We start from the raw sequence: 25,282 nt of genomic DNA on the forward strand, positions 1-25,282 counted from the left end.
TATTCACCCTGTCAATAATAGCATAGGTCAGCTGGAGCTCCACCCACATTCCTCGACTAATCTACAAAACCAAAGAGCAAACCAGTTCTTCTACTGTTCAAGTGTGACATTTCTCTTTTTTACACCAGTCATTTTCATACATCCCCCAAGTAACATTGCCCAGTTAGAACTAAATTTTAATGCCTGTCATCATTTCATTTGGAATGCCCTAACATCTACCGTGGAACTGATGTTTGTTTCCCAACATTTGTGACCAGAATCACAAGTATTGTAGCCCTCCAACTCCATGCCTGACTCATCACATCTATCACTTCCAAACTAAGCTCCTTCTGCTCATATTTGTTCTTGCATTCTGAGAAGTATATCTTGAAAGAATGCTTTTCCCTACTATGTCCCATATCTTTGCCATCAGTAGTTAAACTCTTTCACAGTGGATCAAAGGAGAGAACATGCATTTGAGATCCTGATCAACTATGACCTAATCGAATGGTGGAGCAGGCCCAAGCATTTCCTCCTAATGTTCTTATGTTCCAAATTTAGAATGTCCGTTTCCGCTTATTGCGCATGGAACAAGGAAGGGTTTCCCAAGAGCATGTTAATTTCTTCATTTTGGTTTTCATTTTTTAGGTGCAGGAGATCCATGAAACTGGTTGTATCAATTTACCCTCAGTAATTTCAAGCTATTTTGCTCTTTATTCATGTTTTTGCTGAATCTTGTAATGAATCTTGAATGAGTGGTACTGTAAATAATAAATATTTTTAAGTCTGTGATGGTGAAATTAACACATTTCTTGCAGTTTACAGAAAAGATGATTATAGCTGTTTAGAAACTGTTCTTTGCTCATTTATGTCTAGAAATTAATGTATAAGTATTCTGCAATCAACATCCAACTCAAGTGTAAATACTGTCATTCTTTTGTTTGCGGATCATTTAACTTTCGATGCTTTGATTTTATTTAAAAATTCAATACATTGTGGATTTATTTAGGCACATTGGCGAGGCTATCTCCTGCGGAAGAAGTTGTCTTATGCTTTAGCAGCTGTTCAAACTGAGGAAGATGATGTCTTCGAAGCAGTTGATTTGAGTGAATTTACATTTGATGAGGTAAATAAACATCAGAGTATGTGTTCCTCAGAGATATGCTACTTTTAAAATACTAAACAGAAGGTGACATAGCAGAAGTACCCCTTATGTCTCCATGCCAAGCTCTGACTCTACAATGCCAATTGACCTACTGTACTTTCGAGAACTAGTAAAGATTATGATGTAAAGTGAGATGTGCAACAAAAAGCACTGAAAAAAATGTACTCCATTGATAATTTTTCCGATGGGGAAACAAGATCTGAAATGAAAGCGAATAAAAGTGTCAATCATCAGGCCCTTTGAAGTTGCAAAAACCACAAGCACTTAAAACCAATTGAGCCATATAAACAAACATAGTGAAGTTGATATAAACGGAAAAACTCAGCAGGCTTGGTAGCATCTGGGGTGAGAGGAACAGAGTTAATGATTTTAATCCTTATTGACTCTTTCAGAGCTGAAGAGAGGTAGAAATTTGAATAGAATAGTGACTGCAGAAATCACAGAACCTGAGCTGTTACTCAAGCAATGTTTACACTGGGGAGCAGGTGTTCTGTTTTTCAAATACATGTCTGGGCTCTCAGCTAAGCAGATATAATGAAACCCAGATGAATGACACTTTTTTTTTGCTTTCAGCCCAGGAATTTATAGTCCTAGGGGAAATTTATCAGTGGAATAGATTGTTTTCAAAGCTTTTTAAAATACGTTCCATTTTAGATTGTGATATTCATTGGTTCTAGAAAGTGCACAATGGGTCAATGAATATGGAAATGCCAGTTTTGGTTATGTGAACGCATGATCAGTACTCCCTCCCATTGTCCAGATAAATTATTCCAAGTTGCAAGCCATTGCTACACTATGGAGAATGCACAGTGGCTGTTAACACCGTTCTTACGATAAGCTGATTTATCTGCAGCCCTCTTTGTTAAGTATCAATTTCAGAAACAGTGGCTGCTATTTTATGACCTCGCTCGGACAAGGCTCGTAAAATCCCGTCCACAGCCAACAGAGAATTCTGTTCTGTGGGGTGGGCGTGGTGTTAAAATTCCAGCTAATGACTCAGGGTGGGATTTCTGGCCATGTTCACCTCAAAACCGGAAAATCCCGCCCAAGGTCAGCAGACCTTTGCAAGGTCCATCTCCTGCCCACCATGATTCCTGTGGCAGGCAGGACGAGAGAAATCCCCACTGAGAGTACAAGGAATTTGAAGTTAGCAAGGACACTGCCAATAAGAGGTGTGAATTCCACAAATGGCTTTACTCATCTGATAGTATGGGGCTTGAATATTTCTGTAAAAAGGGACAGTTGCCAAGTTGTGTCCATTTAAGAGAAGGCTACCCACACAGGGTCATTTAATCAAGGATTTTCTGGATCCCCAAGGTACTTCTGAGTCTGTATAGAAATTACAAAAGTCACCTGACTTTTGGTGGTCATCTTAATAGGTTGCTGTTTCATTTCTTTTAAAACTAAGTGATTTTTCCATAAGTGAATACAAATCACTTTTTTATAAGGCATGGCCTTGCAACAGTTTGTTTTAAATTGAATAGCAGCTGTTGATTGTGCAGAAGTAACCAAAGGCATTTAATAAGTAGTGACATCATTCTTTTGAAACCATATTCGCTCTTTAGCAATATTTAGAAACAGCTTTTCAAAGTGATTAGAGTTTATCTGCACAAAGTTTTAGATTACACAGTGCCCAAGAGGATAGAAAAATCTTCTTTCAGAAGAAAAGCCATAAGAAGTGATTTATGTCCATTGTTGGGTGGTACCAAGGATTGAGCAAAAATTCCAGAAGTTGCAACTTTGTCCTTCTGTTGTTTTACACAGAGTGTAAATAGTGTTCACATTCTTTGGCCTCTAGGCACATTGGAGGCACTAGAAGTTTTTAGAAAAACAACAATTTCTTCATTCAGTTTCTTCTGTTTTAGACACTTTGACTAGTGAAATTACTGCTACAATGTTGACTTGATTACTGGCAAGATATGTAAAATAAAATCACGTGGAACGACATGACTGGCCAACTTTGATTTTATGGACTGTCTGTGGATGCAAAAATTACCATCATAATTTTTTTTTGCCAACTGTAGCTAATCAGCTTTGCTAAGGAAAACAAGCTATAAATTTCACTTGAAAATTGAATTCTATTGGGAAAAGGACATTGATTTTTTTTTAAAAAAAAGAACCTGAAGGCAGCGTTGTTGTTTTTGGCAAAATAAGCGGAGCCAAAATAATTTTGAAGAATGCACAGCCCTATTGTTGCCAAAGGCACTTTGTAATAAAGACATTCAATTTATTAATAAAAGCATCTCTGTCAGGTTAACACTGGCATCCTGAAGAAAAGATTTTGGCATGCTGTGAAGTCCATTTGGACAAACCTACTTTCTTAACAGTATCTCTGATATCTTAAGCGTGGTCATTTGATTTGTTCTTTCACTCCAATTACCGAATCCTGTCTGAAAACCTACTTCTCCATTCAGGCCACCTTGGACAAAGTCTGGATAACCTCGGATCCTGGAATTTCTTCTCAAACTGAAAACCATTACCAGCAAATAAAGGTAATGTGCTGCATTATAGAAACCTGTTCATTACATTTCTATTTTAAAAGAACTTTACTATCATGTGACATTGGGATAATTAGTGAAAAAAATACTGGGGTGTAAAATATGTTACTTCAGAGTTCTCTGACATATGCCACCAGCAACAGATGAAATTTGTCATGTTGCTTTTCTCCAAATGCAAAAATAAATTTGTTCCTTTATCTTGTTTTTCAGCCATTTACGCCGCAGTAGCAAATAAGTGATGTACCACAGCTGTAAATTTGGCACAGAATTAGAAAACAAAGAATAAAAATGTGGTTTGATTAAAAAGAAAATGACAGAAGCAAAGTTTCAGACAGATCTAGAAACCGATTCAAAGAATCGTAATAAACCAAAACTTTGCACACATTTAAACATATTAATTAGCAGCAATTTGATTTGTCTATTTACTTATCCTTTGCATCTTTTATTTTTCTATATACTATATTCGAGAGGAGAAGGGTTAGTTGCAGTTATCCATATGAAGGGAAGCATGAATAGTTATACATATTGCACGCCATCACAAACTTGATATGTTAAACCAGAAATTGTTTTACTTTGGAAGAAAGGTTAATAGTGAGAAACATATCCAATTGTTGATGAAATAATGTTCCCACAAACAAATTGCAAACTGGGAGAGTAAATCCTAGAAACAAACGATTTCCAGTCCTCCCAATAGTCTTGTAATGGGCTTGGAATTCCACCCAAAGTGGTGTCGTAAGAATGGAATGTAGCATACAAAATAGTGGCTTGGCAGCATACTCAGAAAACTGGGAAGTCAGTAAAGATTTACCAGCTCACATTTTCTTCATGGCTAAGGGGGTTTTGCACATCTCAGGACTGCTGATTGTTTTGCTTTTTGAATATTTTCACATTGTATTTGGGTTTTATTGCAATCCTTTTGTAGCTGGATATCATCAGCACTTGTGACCGACGCTCATCTTATAAGTCAGTTTAAATTCTCTTGCACGCAAACAGGTTTGTAAGTACTTTTTTTGTGTTTAAATTGCCATTAACTCTAATCTTCTTTCCCAGCTTTGTTGCCGCCAAATGTCTCCATTGCATTATTCTCGCTGCAGGAAATTTATACATTTAAATAAGTTTTAAAATGCAAATTAGTTAAGTATTGAGAATGATGTCAGAATCCTATTCATTAAACAAAAAAATGGCAATTCTCCATTCCATAAGGATGAATCCTTTCTTTTGTAACAAATAAAAGTTGTGTTCTTTTTTAAAGAAGAAACCTTTTGGGCAAATTTCAAATTTGTGAAGAGAATGAGTAAGAAGCTGCTTCTTTAGAACTGTGTTTGCCTGTGAATGCTGTGGGGGATTTTTTTTGCTTCTTAAAATGGTTCTTAACAGATATACAAAATAATTAAGAGAATGCAAAAGGCAGATCTGGGATGTTACTTGAAATTAAATTGAGAGAGCTGGGGATAGGAGGATGCAATTAGTAAATGAATTAACAAAAGGTAAATTTGGCGTTGAAATCATGAAATTAATCTTCAAGCAAAGAACTACTGGGGTAGATTTGTGGGGTGAAAAGCCTGGAATATTCAAAACACAGTTGAATACTGCAAAGAAGAATTTGGCATCTCTTTGAATAGCTAAATTAAGTTGGACTGAATGGTCTTCCTTATCCATTAACTATTGAGTCATATTATGAACAGTTAGAAATAGTAATAGAAACATCGGAATCAGAAAATTTCCTGCTGGTGAGCCAAGTGTGCATAAGTAAATTCTGCAGCAATGTGAAAATTTGGAAGCAGCATTTGTCCTCTATTTACCAACCTGTTAAATTACATTTTTCCCGATAGAATGTCTGCAGTGACTTAAGGCCTATGCCTTAACTTGCAGTATATTTTTAATTATTTCCTGAATGTCAATATACATGATAAATATTTTCCAGAGCCCCGCTCATAATACTGCTGATTCATTTGGCTTATCAAGGCACCTGCAGCAAGCTTGGCAAGATGATGATATCAATTCTGTTGAAAAATTTGGATCTCCATCCTTTTCATCATCAACCACCAGTGTTCTGCAATCTCCCAGGTATAAACTGGCTAAATATCGAACTATAATGGAATTTTTATTGTAAGAATACACCAGGGGTTATGATTTTAACTCTATCTAAGTGAACGTATTTTGAATGTATTGAGGTAAGACCCTTTGGGTTTTATTTTCAATTCAGGTTCAGGAACACAACACCTGTAAAATTTCTGGGTCCCGACTTCAGTCTTCAAATCTAAACGCCACAATTGGTCTGGAGGTGATGTTGGCGCTCAATTACTGGCACCAAGCACCACCAGGAGGCAAGAGCTGCCTGCAAAGCATGACTGACAAAGGTAGATGGCAATCATAATGGAGTCTGCCACTACCTTGCAGTGGAGAGGAGGCATCACTTTAAAGGGCCAGTCACTTCAAGGTGTAGAAAAGGTCAAACGGCTAAATGAAACAAAGTGCATCCAATATAGCACAGGAGCCTCTAATTCCTAAAATTTCGCAGCTTAAAAATAAAAGACATTACATTTCTGCCTGCTTTGAGCCCAACAGCTGTGAACCAACATGTACATAACTATTCAGGTCTGTCAATTTACAAATTGAAAATCACGTTCTCACCCTTTGAGACCCATTAATAAGCTACACAGCGGCTTAATATGCCCTTAATTAGAGGCAAGCGGATTCCTCATTCCGTTCCCCTTGTGCTTGTTTAAAAATTGAGTGGTGACCAAAGCATTGGAATCCTGGGCTTCAAAGCTGGTGGCATTTACTACAAAAGCAGGAAAGTTATATTGACGTTGCTCAGAGCAATGCCTTAACCAATCAAGGCTGAGCTGCCTAGTTTAAATGTCAAACAGTGCTATGCAGTTAAGCATCAGTCACCATTAATTGGTACATTCTTTATGACAACACCTCTACCAATCAGAGCCCACTTCCCAACCAGTCAGCACCCTCTTCTCATACAGTATAAATTGTTGTTTTCCCCTTATGTTGGTATTCTAACTAACGAGCAAAAAGCTTTGATGTGTCTCTTTTTTCAGCAATACCCAGTTATATATATATATTTGAAAAGGAAGAATATGAAAACATGCACATAAAGAACAGAGAAATGGAAACCAAATAGATTGCTCTTATCTAAACTGGTGCTAATGAGAAGTCTTGAAATGGGGCTGGAAGCCTCACTGCCCCATTAATTCCAAGAAAGAGGACAAATCCATTTTGAAAGAGGCTAATGCCTGAGGTACCTGCCTGCTTCAGCAATCAGAACATTTCCAAACACAAATTGGAATCATAGAAGCTTGCATTATTGTTTTTGATGGGATATGGTGAGCATGTGTCATATATCATTCCCATGAGATCAAAGCCAATGCTGTATTTATGTACATACCATAGGAGCTGGAATGCAGCTCTGGATCACACAGAAATAGTCTCTGCCATTGGGTCCCCCTCATCGCAAAGCAAACCTACCGTCCCGCCACTCCACTCCATTGACCTTGATTGGGGTTGAAATGGCCTAATACTAGTTAGTCTTGATTCACTGAGCTGCATTGGGATAGCCAAACTGCAAACCATCTTGATTTAAATGAAGCTGGTACCTTGAAACCATGGCTGCCACATCACTGCGTCAGATGAGAGCTAGCTGACATGTTCCACTGGTTGTTCACCCAAAATTGGCCCAATGGCTCCATAGGTAAAGTTAGCAGTCTCACAGATGCAATGGACTTAACAGCCTGCTTCTGTGATTACCATGATTCTGTGAACAGATTAAAGCTATCTTATTGAGCATACCAATCAAGAGTGTTTCGGCGTCACTGGCAGTAAGCAGGCACCTCGCAATTTCAGTCAGCTTCATACAAGAGACATAAAAGGTTGGCTTTAAGATCCAGCTTGAGATTGGTAAAGTGAACCTTTGATCTTGATGCTGAATTGGCTGTAAATGTAAGGTAACACCTATGATTCAGGACAGTATCGCTCCTCAGCATTCAAATATTAATGAATAATTCAAGTTTTGCTCCTCTGACCTGCACTCCTCACCTCCCCCCACCCACCCCCCCACACACACAGGCACATTTCTACCTATTATTTTAATATACAAGATAGTTTGAACAGAAATGCTCCTTTAACAGTATCAAAAATTGAATTTTTTTTCCCTGTCATTTGATCACGCAGCAGAACTGTGTCAAGATTCTCTGAGGGTACATCTTGCAATAAGCAGTGCTTCGGGTCAGAAAAAGAAGAACAAATCTCACTAGAATGGTAAGCAAAGCTATTACTTTACAAAGCTAGTTTTTCACTAATTGAATAACTGTAAAATAAATAAAGCTTCTTGCTTAGTACTTACTGCTACATTTATAAAAAAAAATCAATCTTCTCAAAACTCCCAAATTAAAAATGAGGCATTTGTCAAGTTACTTTAAACATTTTGGCACTCTGCATTTGAATTTCAATGCAACTTAATGTTTTCCATAATACCTAAAAAAAAGATTTATAGCACACATTCATCAGCAGGCATTATTACACCAGAATTAGAATAGATGAATAGAAAAAAGTAGTATTCCATAAAACTTGAAAAAGCTATAAACTTTTCCTTCCGTGTTGATGGTCTATAAGGTAAGTTTAGTTGATGTTCTTACTTGACTTTCTTGCTGAAATATAATTTATTGTGAAGTCTTTCTAGGAAATTGCATTAACTCCAGCTATTTATCTTTTTGTTCTTGTTACTGATAGGGGCTTTAAGGATGCTCACACTGCACAGCTAATGCTGAAACGAGCCCAGAAAATGAAATCCAAGAAAGCAGAGGCTAAAAGATTGCAGGGTATGTTTATATTCCCCCCTGCAACTTGGCAGTCATCCAGTGGCACTGAGTGAAGGGCAAAGAATTGGGTTCCATTCACATATTCTTTATAGATAAGTGTTAACTCTTTCATCCAACCAAAGTGTGTGAGTCTTGAATCAAATGTGTACAAGTTTACTGCTCTGACATCCACGAACATGTCTTCTGAGTGTGATTATAACTACAGGATTGTAAGCTTCCTTGCATGTTAATTCCGAATTATTATTCAAATGCATAATAGTTGGTGAGCCCTCGATGATTCAAAATTAATTTAATGACACAGTTAATGTATTACCTGCCCCTTTAACAAAAGATTTAGTTTTCCGTTCAGGCAGAAAGAATTGAATGCTGAAGCAATCCCACTCCCTCTTTCCTTGCACTTTATTCTGAGCCTACATTTCTTTCTAGCCAGGTATTTGCCAATTTCTCTGATCTTCCCCTTTCTGAACCTGAGTTCTCAACAAGGCTCTTGGTTTCATCCATTTATGTCCAACCTCAGTGAATTCTAAGCTCAACACAATGCCCTTTTTTCTGATGCCTTTGGTTCCATTCTACCTTTTTGGATCACAAATCACTCTTCTTCACTCTGTGTCACATGTTCTTAATGATAGGAACCCTTCAGAATGGCATCATCGGTTGATCTTTTTATTGACAATAAAATTTCCTTGCACTTGGATTTCACGTTCTCGCAGTTCCAACCATGGTATTATTATCATAAAATCTGCTGTTAAATCTGCTGTATGACAAAATAAAGTTGATGATCTTACTCCTCATCCAATTTCCCATCGTCAAACACTAAACCATCAATTCCCGAGCTGCTATTCATCCAATTTGTTTTTCAGCTTCTTGCTTCCAGCCTTATATTTTTGCAAACTCTGTAAGCTCAATTTCTTACTCCTATGTAAAATGTGCAGAGACTAGATGAATTGTTTCAGTCTGCCTCTATCCCATTGAACTTATTTTCTTTTGACACCGTTCTCCCCCCCATAACTGCCCCACAAAAAAACTCCTAGCTAGCCAAGCCCTTGTACTGCATTGACAATTTCATTTTCTCCAGCCCCAAATATTTCTGTTTCATGCTGGATATACACTTCCTGAACACATTTTTCTCAAGCGGAATGCTCTCTGGACTCTTCATTCTTGAAAGGAGGCCTGTTGGTCACCATCCTTCCACCTGCCCGAACTTGTTCTCATCCTGAAAACTCACTCAATTCTACTCTCTTCCATCATTTGGAATTTGCGTGGATGCCAACTATGGGTTTTTTTTATAGGACTTGTAGAACATAGAACACTACAGCGCAGAGCAGGCCCTTCAGCCCACGATGTTGCGCCGACCAGTTAAAAAACAATGACCCTGTAACCTAAACCAAACCCTTTCCATCCATAAACCTATCCACGGATCTCTTAAACGCCCCCAAACTAGGTGCATTTACAACTGCAGCAGGCAGGGCATTCCAATCCCTCACCACCCTCTGGGTAAAGAACCTACCCCTGACATCCGTCCTATAACTGCCACCCCTTAATTTAAAGCTATGCCCCCTCGTGCTAGCTTTCTCCATCCGAGGAAAAAGGCTATCACTGTCCACCCTATCTAAACCTCTAATCATCTTATATGTTTCAATAAGGTCCCCTCGTAGCCGCCTTCTTTCTAACGAAAACAACCTCAAATCCCTCAGTCTCTCCTCATAGGACCTCCCCTCCATACCAGGCAACATCCTGGTAAACCTCCTCTGCACCCTCTCCAAAGCCTCCACATCTTTCCTATAATGTGGGGACCAGAACTGCACACAATACTCCAAGTGCAGCCGCACCAGAGTTTTGTACAGTTGCAACATGACGCTGCGGCTCCTAAATTCAATCCCCCTACCAATAAACGCCAAGACACCGTATGCCTTCCTAATAACCCTATCTACTTGATTCCCAACTTTCAGGGATCTATGTACACATATACCTAGATCCCTCTGTTCATCCACACTATTCAGAGTCCTACCGTTAGCCTTATACTCTACACATCCGTTATTCCTGCCAGAGTTAATTACTTCACACTTTTCCACATTAAACTCCATCCTCCACCTCTCGGCCCAGCTCTGCAACTTGTCTAAGTCTCCCTGTAGACTAAGACACCCTTCCTCACTATCTACCACACCTCCGACTTTGGTGTCATCAGCAAATTTACTAATCCACCCAACTATACCCTCATCCAGATCATTTATAAAAATTACAAACAGCAGTGGCCCCAAAACAGATCCCTGAGGCACACCACTCGTAACTGAACTCCATGTCGAATACTTACCATCAACCACCACCCTCTGTCTCCTATCCGCCAGCCAATTCCTAATCCAATTTCCTAAATCACCCTCAATCCCATACATCTGCAATTTCTGCAGAAGGCTTCCATGGTGAACCTTATCAAACGCCTTACTAAAGTCCATATATACCACGTCAACTGCCTTACCCCCCATCTACCTCTTTGGTCACTTTCTCAAAAAACTCAATAAGGTTAGTAAGGCACGACCTACCCTCCACAAAACCATGCTGACTATCTCTAACCATTTCATTACTCTCCAAATAACTATAAATCCTATCCCTAATAATTTTTTCTAAAACCTTGCCCACAACAGAAGTAAGACTCACCGGTCTATAATTCCCGGGGAAGTCTCTGTTCCCCTTCTTAAACAATGGGACAACATTCGCTAACCTCCAATCTTCTGGCACTATACCGGTGACCAACGATGACCTGAAGATCAGAGCCAGAGGCTCTGCAATCGCCTCCCTTGCCTCCCAGAGAATCCTAGGGTAAATCCTGTCCGGCCCAGGGGACTTATCTATTTTCAAACCCTCAAGAATACCTAGCACATCCTCCTTATCAACTGCAATACTGTCCAGTTTACAACCCTGTAACCTAGTGTTCTCCACAGCTACATTTATGTCCCCCTGCGTGAACACCGAAGAGAAATATTGGTTCAATGCCTCTCCAATCTCTTCCGGTTCCACACATAAATTCCCACTGCTGTCTCTAACTGGTCCTAATCTTGCCCTAACCAACTTTTTGTTCTTAACATATCTATAGAACGCCTTAGGATTCTCCTTAATCCTATCAGCCAAAGTCTTCGCATGTCCTCTTTTAGCCCTTCTTAACTCTCTCTTTAACTCCCTCCTAGCCAATCTAAAGCTTTCTAGTGCACTACCCGAGCCCTCAAGTCTCATCCAGACATAAGCCTCCTTTTTCTTTTTAACCAGCGAATCAACTTTCCTAGTGCACCACGGTTCCCTAGCTCGACCAATTCCTCCCTGCCTGACAGGGACATACACATCAAGGACTCGCAGTAGCTGCTCCTTGAAAAAACTTCACATTTCGGACGTTCCGAGACCCTGTAGTCTCCTAGTCCAACCTACGCTTCCTAATTCTCCCCTAATAGCCTCATAATTACCCTTCCCCCAGCTAAAACTACTGACCCGAGGTTCATGCCTATCCCTTTCCATCACTAAGGTGAACGTAACCGAATTGTGGTCACTATCACCAAAATGCACCCCAACTTCCAAGTCTAGCACCTGGTCTGGCTCATTTCCCAGCACCAAATCCAATATAGCCTCACCTCTAGTTGGCCTATCAACATACTGAGTCAAGAAACCTTCCTGCACACTTTGTACAAAAACTGACCCTTCTAATGAGCTAGAGCTATAGCTATTCCAATCAATATTAGTAAAGTTAAAGTCCCCCATTGTGGAACACTCCATTCAATCTGACATAGGCCTTCACCCTAAAACGTTCCTTGTAGAATATAAAATATTCCATGTCACTATTTCAAAGAAGAATAGGAGAGCTATTCTCAGTATTCTGGTCTCTATTTATCCCTCACTGTAACAGAAAACATTTTCATCACTTTCAGTGTTTGTGGGTGCTTGCCGTAAGCAAATTGGCGGCTGTGTTTCCTACATTATGTTAAGGACTCCAGTACAAAAGTGCTTAATTGCTATAAAGCGATTAATACACATATTCACATGAAGGAGAAGTCGTGACATTCATTTTACTCGCCTGACATTACAAATGGATGTGGTGCATGTCTGAATGTCAGCAAACGATGTGTTGGTTGTTGGAAACCCCAAATTAATATTTAAATTAAACTCTGGCCGGTTTCAAGGCATTGCCTTCGTTCACGGGAAATGACATGGAGTAACAATTATACTTATTTTTCTAACAGGTCATTCTAATTTTCCAAGCATAAATCAATCAGAAATAAACAAAACAATCAAGATTTTAATTTTTGGCAATGTTTTTTCCACAGTCATCAGTTATAAGTCCACTAATTCCCAAAGCCACCGGGATCATCTGTTTCTTAGAAAACTCTTCCTCCTCTTTTCTGTCTAGCTATTGCAATTGCACAGAAAATTCCACATGCTAAACCAGAGCTTCTGAAATCTGCTTTCCCTCTCCTGAGTTTCCCTCTTGACAGTGGTTGACTAGATCCTTGATTTTTGCCCTTCTCATTTCCCATGTTTCTGTTTGTCCTACTTCCTCTCACAACATCTAAGTCCTCCTACTCCTCACTTAACCCAGCAAATACTGTGTTTATCGGGGGCTCCACACCAATGAGTTTGAAGGTGGGAGGATCATGAAATTCAGCACATGGCCTGCATGGCCATCCCTCTCCCAAATTTCATGGAGGATGGTGGAGGCACCAGGTGCCCTGCCTGCCCTTGAGGCCCTTAAGTGACCAAAGAATGATCACTTGAGTGGTACATACCACTCCCACCACCATTGTACGTATGGCAGGTGGGCCCCATAGAATGTGATAAGCTCCACAGCTTTAGCTGTTGGGTCGGTGTTGGGCAAGTGGGTAAGGACCTCCTTTGCGGTTCCATTGTGGCCCCCACCCCTCCCCTGGCCTGAGAGTCATCCTTCCAGCCTTTATCTTAGGCTCTCAAACATAGCTGTCTTTAAATCCGGGCTCCTTTTCATCCAGATTGCCTCTTATCCCAGTAGTGACCACCAGTCCCATCAAACAGAGCTGGGACAACAGAACTGCCAGCTGTCCAATTGGTCAGCATCTCTCTAAGGCAAGACCTCTTCAAGTGATGGGGCGAGTCTCACCTCAAAGCAATTAATGTTGCTCAAGGAATTAAATTATTGAGGATCAGCAACTACTATCGTGGGTGGGCAGGCCACTGACTATGTAGGTGGGTGGTAGGGACCACATTGTCCAGTAAAATCCAGCCGTTTTTCTGTACCTATCCTGTGACCCTTGCTGGAATGAAATGTGCAGAGATATCAAGTGAGGGTAAGACCAAGCTCAATTGAGATAGACAACCAGTCAACACTCTTTGGACTCGCACGTGAATAATGACAGCTTGATTAACATTTCAAATGAAGTATAATCATTCCCTGTAGAACTGCAACCCGCAGATTCAACGACATCAAGGGGAAAAGACAGAAAATTGATGAAAATGGGAAAAAACGAAAAATAACTTATTTAAGACCAGATATCAAACTGATGGAAACATTCCAAGATGGTCCAATAGAGTTTCAACATTGTATCTCAAACTGACTTGATGTGCCCCATGGGGCTGACTTTCATCAGTCTCAGAATATTCAGGAAAGGGAGGGAAAAAATATTATCTGGCAAGGAATTTCTTTCCAAGTCACACAAATATGCCTTTTGGCTGTCTGCCCATTGACAGCATCCATCGATATGTCATTGTATTGGCACCGCTCTGGTTTCTGAGTAAGAAGGGTGGGAATGTGAGAAATTATGAACAAAAATAAAGATTCAAAGATGAATCACAAACTTAAAAATAGCACACCAATGGCTTCTTTGTGCAAATTACATAAATCAGGACAAAGTAAAGAAAATTATGCCTGAATGTTCATTGCTTGGGGCTTTTTCCTTTTAAAGTCATACCTATAAACCCTAATGGTCTGTACTTCCTCCATGCACCGCAATCAGAACGTTTTTGGTCTCTCAGCAGGAAATAAATTGTGCTATGATGATCTGTATTCCAAATGGCCACATATGTTATTGTGGTACTAGTTGTACCTTGTAGACCTTGCTACATTTAACTCATGGCCAAAGAGAATTATCTTCATAGGCGGTATCTTCAGAGAGAATCTGATGCAAAGTTGTGCTGTCTAAAGGAACATCTGCAGCTCACATGCAGTCTCAACAGAGGCCTTTCCAAAGACTTTTGAAACTTATGTCACCTTAATATTTCAGTCACATTTAATTGCTCGACCCCTTCAATTCCACCCACGCCATTTTTCACATATATCACTGGTGTCAGCCTTAAGTCAGTGGTAACATACTCACCTCTGAGTCCAAGCCTTATGCAGATGCAGTACAGCATGGCTAAATTGAAGTTATACACTTCGGTGTGAAACACAGAAAGGAAGAATATTATTTAAATGATATATTGGGAAGGGAAGATGTATAAAGGGACTTGGATGTCCTTGTACACCACTCAGTGAAAGTGGAGAGGCAGGAGGAGCAGCAATTCAGAAGACAAATGCTATGTTAGTCTTCACTGCAAGATTTGAATTTAGAAGTAGAGATGTCTTACTGCAGTTATACAGTTGGTGAGACCACACCTGGAGTATTCTGTGCAATTTTGGTCTCCCTACCTAAGAACAGATATGCTTACCATTGAGGGAGTGCAGCAGAGGTACACTGGACTGATACCAGCATTGGCAGGACTGTCCAATGAGGAGACTGGTTCAACTGGTCCTATATTCACTAAAGTTTAAAAGGATGAGAATCTAGAACCAGGAGACAGAGCATCAGGATACATGATAAACCATTTAGGACTGATACGAGGAAACATTTCTTCACTCAAGGGTAGTGAACCTATGGAATTCTCCACCACAGGAGGCTGTGGAGACCAAGTCACTAAATGTATGCAACAAAAAGATTTTTTTTAGATTTTAATGACATCAAGGCATGAGAAGAAAATGGGAAATGGTGTTGAGATAGAAAATCAGCCATGATCATATTGAATAGCAGAGCAGGCTTGAAGGGCCGAATGACCTACTCATGCTCCTAGTTTCGATTTTTTCTATGCTTCACGACGTGTAAATATTTTACCTCACTAACTAACCCATGTAGGATGCCAATGTCTGTGCTGGTGTTTGAGAGGGATGGATTATATGGCGATATGTTATCAGGAGGATTCTTTCTTCAGATATCTTTTGCAGGAGCTTCATCCTGCAGGAAAGAGAAAGAGGTGCTGGAGATGAAGGTCAGTTGGGAGGTAGGAGTAGTGGTGGGAGATAGTGGGGGAATGTGGGAGAATGGAGATCAAAGACTTTATCGTAGTGAAAGATCAAATGCCTTGGCAGTGAGAGAATGGGACAATGAAGCTCAGGGAGGAGAATGGAAAGTCAAAGGTCTGAGGAGTGGAAGTTGGATTCCAAGTAGGGTGGGGTAGGGCAAGATCAGATGGAATGGGAGGTGGCATTGTGGGCATGCTTGATTGAGAGTGGTTATCCAGGTAGGCAAGCTGGATCCAACAAGTAAGTGAAGAGGCAGTACTTGCCTTGATTTAGCTCCCTAGTTTTCCATATTCTTCAATCTAATTGTCACAGTTCAATCTTAAATGAGGAAAGTCACCACGTTATATAAAGAGTCAACCTCCCTGCACCCCGCAATCCCCCCTCCCCCCACCCCCCCGCCCCACCCCCACCCTCCCCCAGTCTCTGCTGCTTGGAGCAATATGAAATGAAGTTGAAGTGATGAATGTCAAATAAAATGTGGCCTATGAATTGAAGAAAGGAGTGAGGAGAGTACTTGACAGTTTTGCAAGAGATAAGATGTGAAAAGAGAACAGTGTTTGTCACCCTGTTTGAAGTAAGAAAATGTATTGCAGTGTGCCCTTGAGATTGTATGCTGGTTGTTATGTTGAAATTCAGGACCCTTGTCTTTTAATTGCTCTTATAGCTGTAATTTGTAGCATTGTCAACTTCAGTGGACCCGTTGCCAACTTCAGTGGACCATCTTGTACTTGTGAGCTTTCAGCAGCTCATTAATCTCTTGCCATAAGAGTCAGTCGTGTTGAAGTTGGAAATCTAATGATTTTCTCCTGTCCTTGCTCTAGATCCAGTTGTGCGACTGGCCTTGTTCAAGAATAAGAAAAATAAATATTCTCCTGTGAAGCCAAAGAAAAAGATAAGTAATCGTGTGGAATATTTCAGAGGTAAAAGAAGATACCAGTTGTAATACCAATATTTTGAGATGGGTTTTAGGTCAAATGGTTATTTGTTTTGGTCATTGTTGGAGAAATATCGAGCAGGATTTTATGGCCTCGCTCATCCCAAGACCGTAAAATCCAGCCTGAGGTCAACGCATCTTTTCATTGTTCGCCCCTCGCCTGCTCTGATTCCCATGGCAGGCTGGGCAGTAAAATTCCGGCCTGTATGTTACAAATTAGCCTTGACCATTAATGCAAAATGTGTTCTATTGCATGGACTTCCTATTGTACTGCTCACCAAATAGTCAATCCTATTGAAGTCAGTTGGCATTTAATGAGCAATTAATGTGATACTTCCTTTTATGCCATTGAGACACATTTATGCAGCATTGTCTTTTGCATAATATTTTATAAAGATCAATGATAATAGTAGGAATGATGTAAGAGGCACACTTGCATTTGTGCTAAAATGTCAGTATTGTCCAGAGATGCATCTATAATCAGGTACAGTGTCTGAAATCTGGATATCTAGAACCTGGCAGTGTCCAAAAACTGGAAAAACTTTAATGTTTCTATGCATGATAAGGGAAATTGTTGAGAAGAAACAGCAGCTTTTTTAAAATACCACAAATAGTATTAATGGTATGTTGAAGAAATTCTGGTGCAAGGGTGATCCCTTGGAAGCCCGTTGTTGGTTTTGCATGGGTGCCTGATTTGATCTTCAGGGTGCACATGGAACTGTTGATTTCTGATCATGGAGTTGATTGGTTGTAGGGTTTTCACACAGCAAATGATTTTGGAGAAGTTCAGCAGCTTGTCTATATGTCACACTATGTGATAGACACAGGATTAGGCTTTCTGCCTTATCTAAAAACAGTGAAGGAGAGCTTCAGTCTCCAAAATCTTACTACCTGGACCTGCTTTCTTTGAAAACTATCCCAGCCTTGCGAGCTTTCCTATCAGATCCACACAAACTGGATACAGGGCTTAATAACCACATCTATGCACTCCTCAAAATGGATCACCCCTCTGACAATGCAATAAGAAAATGAGGCCCAGTTTGATCCCACTTGTCTTGCATATGTTGCTGCCCTGTGCTTGCATTTGATATAGATGCAAAACACTCAAAAATGCCACACATATTTGGATGCTGATCTGCCCTAAACAATGTTTTGTAAATTCAGTATATTAAACATTTAAGTACATTATCAATAATAATTTTTTTCTGTTACTACGGTGGCAACTTATGACTTGTGCGGCATGGTAACACAGTGGTTAGCACTGCTGCCTCACAGCACCAGGGACCCAGGTTCGATTCCCGGCTTGTGGTACTGTCTGTGTGGAGTTTGCTCATTCTCCCTGTGCCTGTATGGGTTTCCTCCCACAGTCCAAAGATGTGCAGGTTAGGTGGCTTGACCGTGCTAAATTGCCTTTTAGTGTCAGGGGTCTAGCTAGGGTAAATGCATGGCATTATGATGATAGGGCCTGGGTGGGATTGTGATCATTGCAGACTCGATGGGCTGAATGGCCTCCTTCTGCACTACAGGGATTTTACTGCGGGGATTCTAAGTCTTTGTTTTAAGTTTGTCCTTTGTCCAACATTCCCAATATTTACCATGCAGATTCAAAATAGCATGAGAATATTAAAATTGTGCTAGCTTATTGTGCACAAAGAATCATAATAAAACATATTTTGGGATTAAAGATCTTTAGTACTTCCAACAAACTCAACAACTCATTTCAAGCAGGAGCGTGAAAGGAGGATCATGAAATAATGCATTAGTTATGCCAGGTCCTACACTTTTCTTAGTGTTTACGTGGACTCTTATAATGATCAGAGATTTTACTCACTCCAAACATGTCAAATTATGTAAAGTGGAACATTGCTAGGATGGGGACTCCCAATACTGAGGTTTGTACATTCATAGCACTGACAGGCGAATATGTTATGGAAACCAGTCAATCTACTGAATATTGAATCTGGGGCCAATATGGTGGTTTGCACCAATGTTGGACCTTCTAAAAATCAGAAGGTTTTTTTTAGTCTCTCACCTTACTTTATGACGGGGTCACAGAACTGACTCCCTTAGTACCCTTGCCTCCCAAAAACAATGTATTCCATCTCTGTTTGCAATCTAACAGAAGAGGTATCTTCCCAAAATATTTTTTTTAATTTTATTCCAATCCAATCAAGTCAAATTAAAGCCAGTTCAGAGTCCCAACAAGTTGGGACATTCCCGATCCAAGCTGACAAGACAGGGCTGTCACCTCCTGTCTTGGGCTTGATCTACATGATCCAAGCTGATTGGAGTAGGTGTAGCTCCTCCTCCAAGGATTGATCTAATTTGCATCTTAGCCAAAAGGCCAAGATGCCGCTTTAAAAAATTGCTTCAAATGAAGCTGAAATGTAATCCAATGACTTCAACCAAGCGCAGCATGTCGACACTACACTTGATCTTGGCCAAAAAGGCCTATAGAAATGATCCCAATCAACCTGCCTGATCATTGACTCTCCCTGCGACATGAGCAACTGTCTGCTTTATCAAATTTAAGTTACTTCGTTGTCCCAGATTGTGGCCTTGTGGGTTCTGACCCATTTTTCAGTGCTTACCCTTATTAAAATGTTGTCCCTTTAACAATATTGAATAACTGTATATCATACATTTTTGCTGCTTATTAAGTGTTTTTCATAACCCTCATAACTTGTGTGTTAAGCTTGGGAGACAATATGGAGAGCTTTTATTTTATTCAAATTCGTAGTCTCTACAGGAGCTATACAAAATTTTTCATTCAATTTATAAAGGCTAGTATGAGATAAAAACTGTCAAAACCTACTCATCCAGTATTGTGTTCTCTCTCAGCTGATCATTTTGCTTCATTGAATGCAAATTTTACAGAAGTCCATGGTCTAAGTCATTCCACCCTCCAGGTTGCAGCAGGAAGCTTGGGTGGCATTCAATCTTGGGGCCCAAAAAGGGTAAAAGGACAGTGTCTTGGGGAACAGGGTGGCGAGGGTGTGGAGGGGAGACAATACAATGTGTGCAACACTCAATTCTAACTTCTGAATTAAATTTGTCATTGTTTCATTTTGAACTTTTCTAAAGCAATGGCTGTGCCAGTTTCTTTTTAACAAAATGACAGTTTGATTATGCAACACATAATTTTGGAAAAAAAATGACTGGGGGCCATCAACTGTCAAAACTATTATTAAAGCAGTTACAATAGAGAGTTGAAAGTGTTGAAATGAGAAAAAATTGTTTATGAAAGCTGTTTTTCAATTCCTTTCACATCTGTACAAGACAGTTGTAACATAGTTGTGCGTAATCAATGAGTGAAATATATAAGTTTGTGAAACTATGGATTTAATGGCTCTCTTAGGGAGTAAAATGATAGGGACTTCAAGCAGGTAGATACAGCCAGCAAAATCTAGAAAAGAACTAGAATAACATAAACACATGGAGTTGGATAACTTGGAAAAAATCTGTGTTGTGTTTGCGTTAATCATCTCCAGAAGAAATCTAAACTGATACTTGAAACATAAGACTTCTTGGAGAAAGCAGCAAGGCCTGAGGCATTGGTGATCTCAAGGAGCTCTCTATGGGTCAGAGCCACTTTTCTGGCAGAGTGCAAGCCTAGTTCACAGCATTGCCTCTCAGAGAACTGTAAAACACTGCAGGAGTTGTGCTATGTATGCACACAGTATTTGGTTCATTTTCTTTTTGGTTAAATGCCTTGTCACTTGTTAAAGGATGAAATCTGAAATGAAATGTGTGCCTAACTTTCTAAGCATCCATTCAGCAAATTATGACACTGATTTCCTGAAGATTTATTATATCATCATTTGCATTTTGTATTATGTTAGCCATAAATAGTGTTTAAAAGTTTTGCCTTATTTAAGAAAAAAAATGAAAATTTTGAAAAGTACGCTCACAAATGAAGTATGTCAGGAAAGGTTCTGTGCTGCAGATAAATATGATTTCATAGCATTGCATTTTATGATCCTATTAATACTTGTCCACAGTACATCCTAGGTAAGCTGACAAAATAATAGCCAACTTGGAGCCTACAGAGGTGGTACTTAAATTTTGTTAAGATGTTGACTCCTACATATTATCAATGTTATTTTCTATGAAACAAAATGCCGGGTAACATAGGAATACTCATAATCCTTCCTGAAGTGCCTTGCAAGAAAGCCAACTGTACTGTTCGTCCCTCGTTAGTTAATGATAAAAACAGCTAGTTTTCACACAAGAAAATGTTTCCATATTTTGTCAATAATTAACCCAAAGCATTTCACAAAAGAAGTGCTCATTGGTTTTCCTTTATTGTATCAGGTTATAATGTTCAGTAAATTAGCATCATGATTTATGATTAATGTTAATGATTTATTTTATATACAAGATGGCGACAGAATTGGGAGTGACATGGAGCCAGTTAGTGGTAGAGACTGCTAGAGCACTGTCAGGCTGACAAAGCATTAGAAGATATTTATGAGACAATTTAGCATGGTAATTGTTGATGGAAAACATGGCCAAGAATCATAATAGGCTCTTGGATTACAAACCTACATTATATACAATATTTGAGTAATGTATGGAAAACTTGTTGCTGCTGGAAATGTGCCCAGCATATTGGTGTTTACTACATAAAATGTGCTTGATTTTCTTTTATTTTTGATCTAATGTTTCACATTTGATTACATAATTTTGAAAATATAGCATTTGGACCGTTAGAACACTGTAAGCATGCTTTTTCCAATACTTCAACCCTGTTTTAACCTGGGGCACATGTGCAGAGAGTGTAACATGTAACATGTTCACATCACGCTACTGTGTGAAGACCAGAGAGACTTTAATTGCTGATTATGTTCAAGTTCCAACTCTGGCTGAAATCCAGCGGAAATCATGATTTGGTCAGCGGGTGAGAGCAGGATTTTGGATGGCTGATGGCCATCATAAGGGATCCAAAAGAACTGTACCTTGGAGCAGGAGAAAGCCAGAGTTTTCTTGTGGAGTGCAAAGAAACACTCATATCCCTCCTGACTAAAACAAATTCCATCCTGAGCCTCGTCTGGCACTGACTTTTTTTGTTGCCAGGTTTCTTTGGTGGCACTGACACCAGCTGAGACTCATCTGACTGAATTAAAAGCGCATCAATGTCCTGTTTGCAACACAGGACTCCAACTTTTGCAAATATATAAGGCAATGAACGCCTTCGATGGAAGTTAAATTGATGGCAGTTAAGAATACAGTGTGACCGGGCAGGTAATTACTCTGTCTTTATTTTAACTCCCATGCGTATCCTTGGGCACAAATGGTTAAAATGGGGGCTTTTTTGCAGCTGCTCCCAGTCAAGTAGGACTTCAGGACAAGAAGCTCTCATTCAAAACAGGCAAAAATTTTACTTAAATATGCTAATTAAGCAAAAATACAATTCACCAAAACTCATTCAGGAATTTTGGCTGTTTTAAAAATGCATTGTCAACCAGAAAGTGTTATGCTAAGGCAAGTCAACATTTAATGTGAACCCCTAGATATTTTCATTGTAAAATTCAAGCCTGTACTTAGAGAATGCATTTCAACTGAGGGTTAGCTCTGGGTATTTAATTTTGAACCCACTTTATTTTCATTGTTTTTGTGGCAAACATCTTGGTACTTAAAATGTATTCATCCCACCACAGCCATCCATCCCAATCCTTATCATTATCACCAGGCCCCCAGAACTGCTGTTGCTGATCAGAAAACCAGCAATGGCACCAGAATATCCACCATCTGAACAATGAGATCCCAATGCAGTAACTCAGTGCCATTGTGATTTTGAAAGTGACCTGGAAGTCATGGTCAGTAATTCTGGTCTGAGAGGGCATTATCCAATATGAGATTATTTTGATTTGATTTATTATTATCACACATATTGGGATACAGTGAAAAGTATTATTTCTTGCACACTGTACAGACAAAACATACCATTCATAGAGTACATAGAGGGGAAGGAAAGGATAGGGTGCAGAATATAGAAATGTGTGAACACATCACTTCAACTTATCAGCAAAGTTGACTACTACTTTGTGAGTCTGAACATATTTTTGTAAGCTGTATACACTAAAAGAGACTCACAACAGCAACATAAACTATTACTGACTAGCTTTATTGGGAACTGAAAGTATCATGCTGATTGAAGAGTTTTGGTGGAAGTCACACTCTTTAGATCATGTTGGGTATTTCAGTATCACATTGTGAAGAGAGCCCACTGTCATTAATTACCTGAGGAGACAAAGAAATCCTAATTCCATCTTTTGCATGTATTTTTTGTTCATGAGTTGTTAGAATTTTAAAATACAGTAATACTCACATTATGAAAAAGTGAAAAGCAAATGAATTTTGTGCATGCCTCCATCTAAATTTAAGAACAGTCAGCGTTACTTTGCAACTGAAAACATAAATACCTGCTTGTGTCCACTTTTACCCTGCAGCTATCTGCCGTTGCATGAAGAGGTTTTGATCTGCATTAAAGACTGTTAATTTTAGCAAGTTTTCTGCTGCACTTGCCAGTGAGGTGCCAGAATGTTTAGACTCTTTTCTAAGCTTTGTTAAAAATAAACATGGAAATCTGCCTGCAGGTGTTTTGATGGCCTCAGATCAGAGCGAGATTTCCTGTTTTAGTTACGCAAATATGCCAAGCATCAGAGTTGATGAAACTGGCAAAATAAGAGGCCAGCAAAATCCATGGATTACCAAAGCATAGGCATACTGATTTTAATTTGTCGTAAATAAAAGGAATTTATTTAACTCAATACCTTTATTATTTCTTGTACAAATTACAAAAGACTTAACTGCAAATCAACAATCAAAGTCCATCTTCTTGCATCCCCTCCATATGTTAAACGTTGTACTGTGAAAATTGGAATGAAATGTTTTCATAACTTTTTAATTATAGTTTATGCAGTAGCTGGCAGAATTCATTTGATATTTTCATCTTGACAGTGGAACTTAACATATTACATGTTGAATATTTTTTAAGCAACTGAGTTTAACAAGCTATTTTTAACAAACTTAAATCAAAGACTTTTTTGCAAGATGCATTGCTGATGATCTAATTACTCGAGTCATTATTATTCCTGGTAATGGTAGGTTGAACATAAGCAGTGGGATTTTTGGAATAATCAAAAGGCAAGGACCCATGACATTACTTTGCAAAATCACTAATGTAAAGTGTTCCAAGTGAATCTTGCAATTCTCCGGCACCCCTTTAACAGGTGATAACCCAGTATTATTAATTTTTTTTTTGCACATCAATTTCTTAGGATTGAATCAGCAAATGTTAAAGGTCTTTGTTGAAGCTCATTTCCAGCTAATTACCGGACTTCTCATGTTTGTTCAACTCTTTCTTTATATTTATAGTTGCATAAAGGACTTAGATTTAAAAAAAACCATAGAAGCATGTCTTTAGAATAAGAAGTGGTGCTCTTCACAAAACCTCGGACAAAATTTAACCTGCAGATGACCTTGTCTTGTTTATTCAGTAGGGAATTTCTAAGCAATGCATAGAGTGTCTATTATTCTCCTTTTTGAGAAAATTAATGACAGATGGTCCTGATCTCAATGACTGTCACTGACATAGCTCTGAATGACTTCATTCTTTAATATCACGACATTGTTTCTGATGCAGAGATAGTGACCTCCGATTGTACAAGATCCCTTAAAGATCTGCGTGATAAGCCTTCAAGCACAAATATTCTTGGTGTAGGAATCTGTTACTATTTCAACTTACCCTAGAAGTTACTAATCCAGGAGACTGAAAAAGGATAGCAAATTATTTGCAAATCAGACAAGAGTGATATATTTTGTGATCCAAAATACACAGCATAGAAAGAAAATAAAAACAAGGCTTTCTGACAAGACTTCATTCTGGACAATCCAGTTAACTTTCTTATGGTTGTCTGTCACTGAATTTGTATTTAACAAGGAAGCTTTCAGTTTCAAAGCACAAACCTTAATGTATTAATGGCAAGAACTTAACCCTCAACTGAGAATGAGAATTATTAACAGTTTTTTCAGATTCATTGCTGCATGTATACGTGTCAACGATCCAGATAACTGATGGTTTTGAACATATATTGTTTTCCGTTTGCATAATAAAAGTCATTAAGGTGCTTCGAAAAAAATAAAGAGGGGCAGTCACTGAAGGCATGCTATGCCAGATGCTATGAGTCAGTCGTCATTGAGAATGAAAGGATGCAGAGGATGTTTATTTTTACCCATATCAGTTTAAATAAAAGCAGCTTTGCTAAAGAAAAAAATCTGATAAGAATAAGATCATCTTTGATCACATATGGATTGCTGCCTTTTACTCCTTCATTGCTATGATTGTGAAATCCTTGAAAACCTTCATAGATTTGTGTCTTTATGGTCCTTTTACATCCAGAACATCCCTTGTTTCCACATAACATGCTTAATAAAGATTTGTTTTTGGTGTAATGTATTGTTCCTCGGTTTATCATTTTGTATCTATACACAGAATAAGAATCAGTTGCTGTGACATAAATGCCTTTGGGACTATGTTCATTATCTGTCATTTTGGGCATGTAAAATTTTTACTTTTAAGAATAAATC

General features: G+C 39.0%; 1 protein-coding gene across 4 annotated transcripts in view; it reads left to right on the forward strand.

Moving 5' to 3' along the window:
• Window positions 1–25,282, forward strand: part of lrriq1 (leucine-rich repeats and IQ motif containing 1) — a 154,467-nt gene that overhangs the window by 102,578 nt on the left and 26,607 nt on the right. For 2 of the 4 annotated variants that reach the window (XM_080191179.1, XM_080191182.1), the window contains 6 exons: window positions 989–1,105; window positions 3,559–3,636; window positions 5,567–5,709; window positions 7,828–7,914; window positions 8,386–8,474; window positions 16,578–16,676. In XM_080191179.1, coding sequence (XP_080047305.1) covers window positions 989–1,105; window positions 3,559–3,636; window positions 5,567–5,709; window positions 7,828–7,914; window positions 8,386–8,474; window positions 16,578–16,676 — 613 coding nt within the window. The remainder of the gene's footprint in view (window positions 1–988; window positions 1,106–3,558; window positions 3,637–5,566; window positions 5,710–7,827; window positions 7,915–8,385; window positions 8,475–16,577; window positions 16,677–25,282) is intronic. The other 2 variants (XM_080191180.1, XM_080191181.1) reach the window with 2 other exon arrangements.

Source organism: Carcharhinus amblyrhynchos, chromosome 6, assembly GCF_965287045.1.
Source record: "Carcharhinus amblyrhynchos chromosome 6, sCarAmb.v2.hapA, whole genome shotgun sequence".
Classification (NCBI taxonomy): domain Eukaryota; kingdom Metazoa; phylum Chordata; class Chondrichthyes; order Carcharhiniformes; family Carcharhinidae; genus Carcharhinus; species Carcharhinus amblyrhynchos.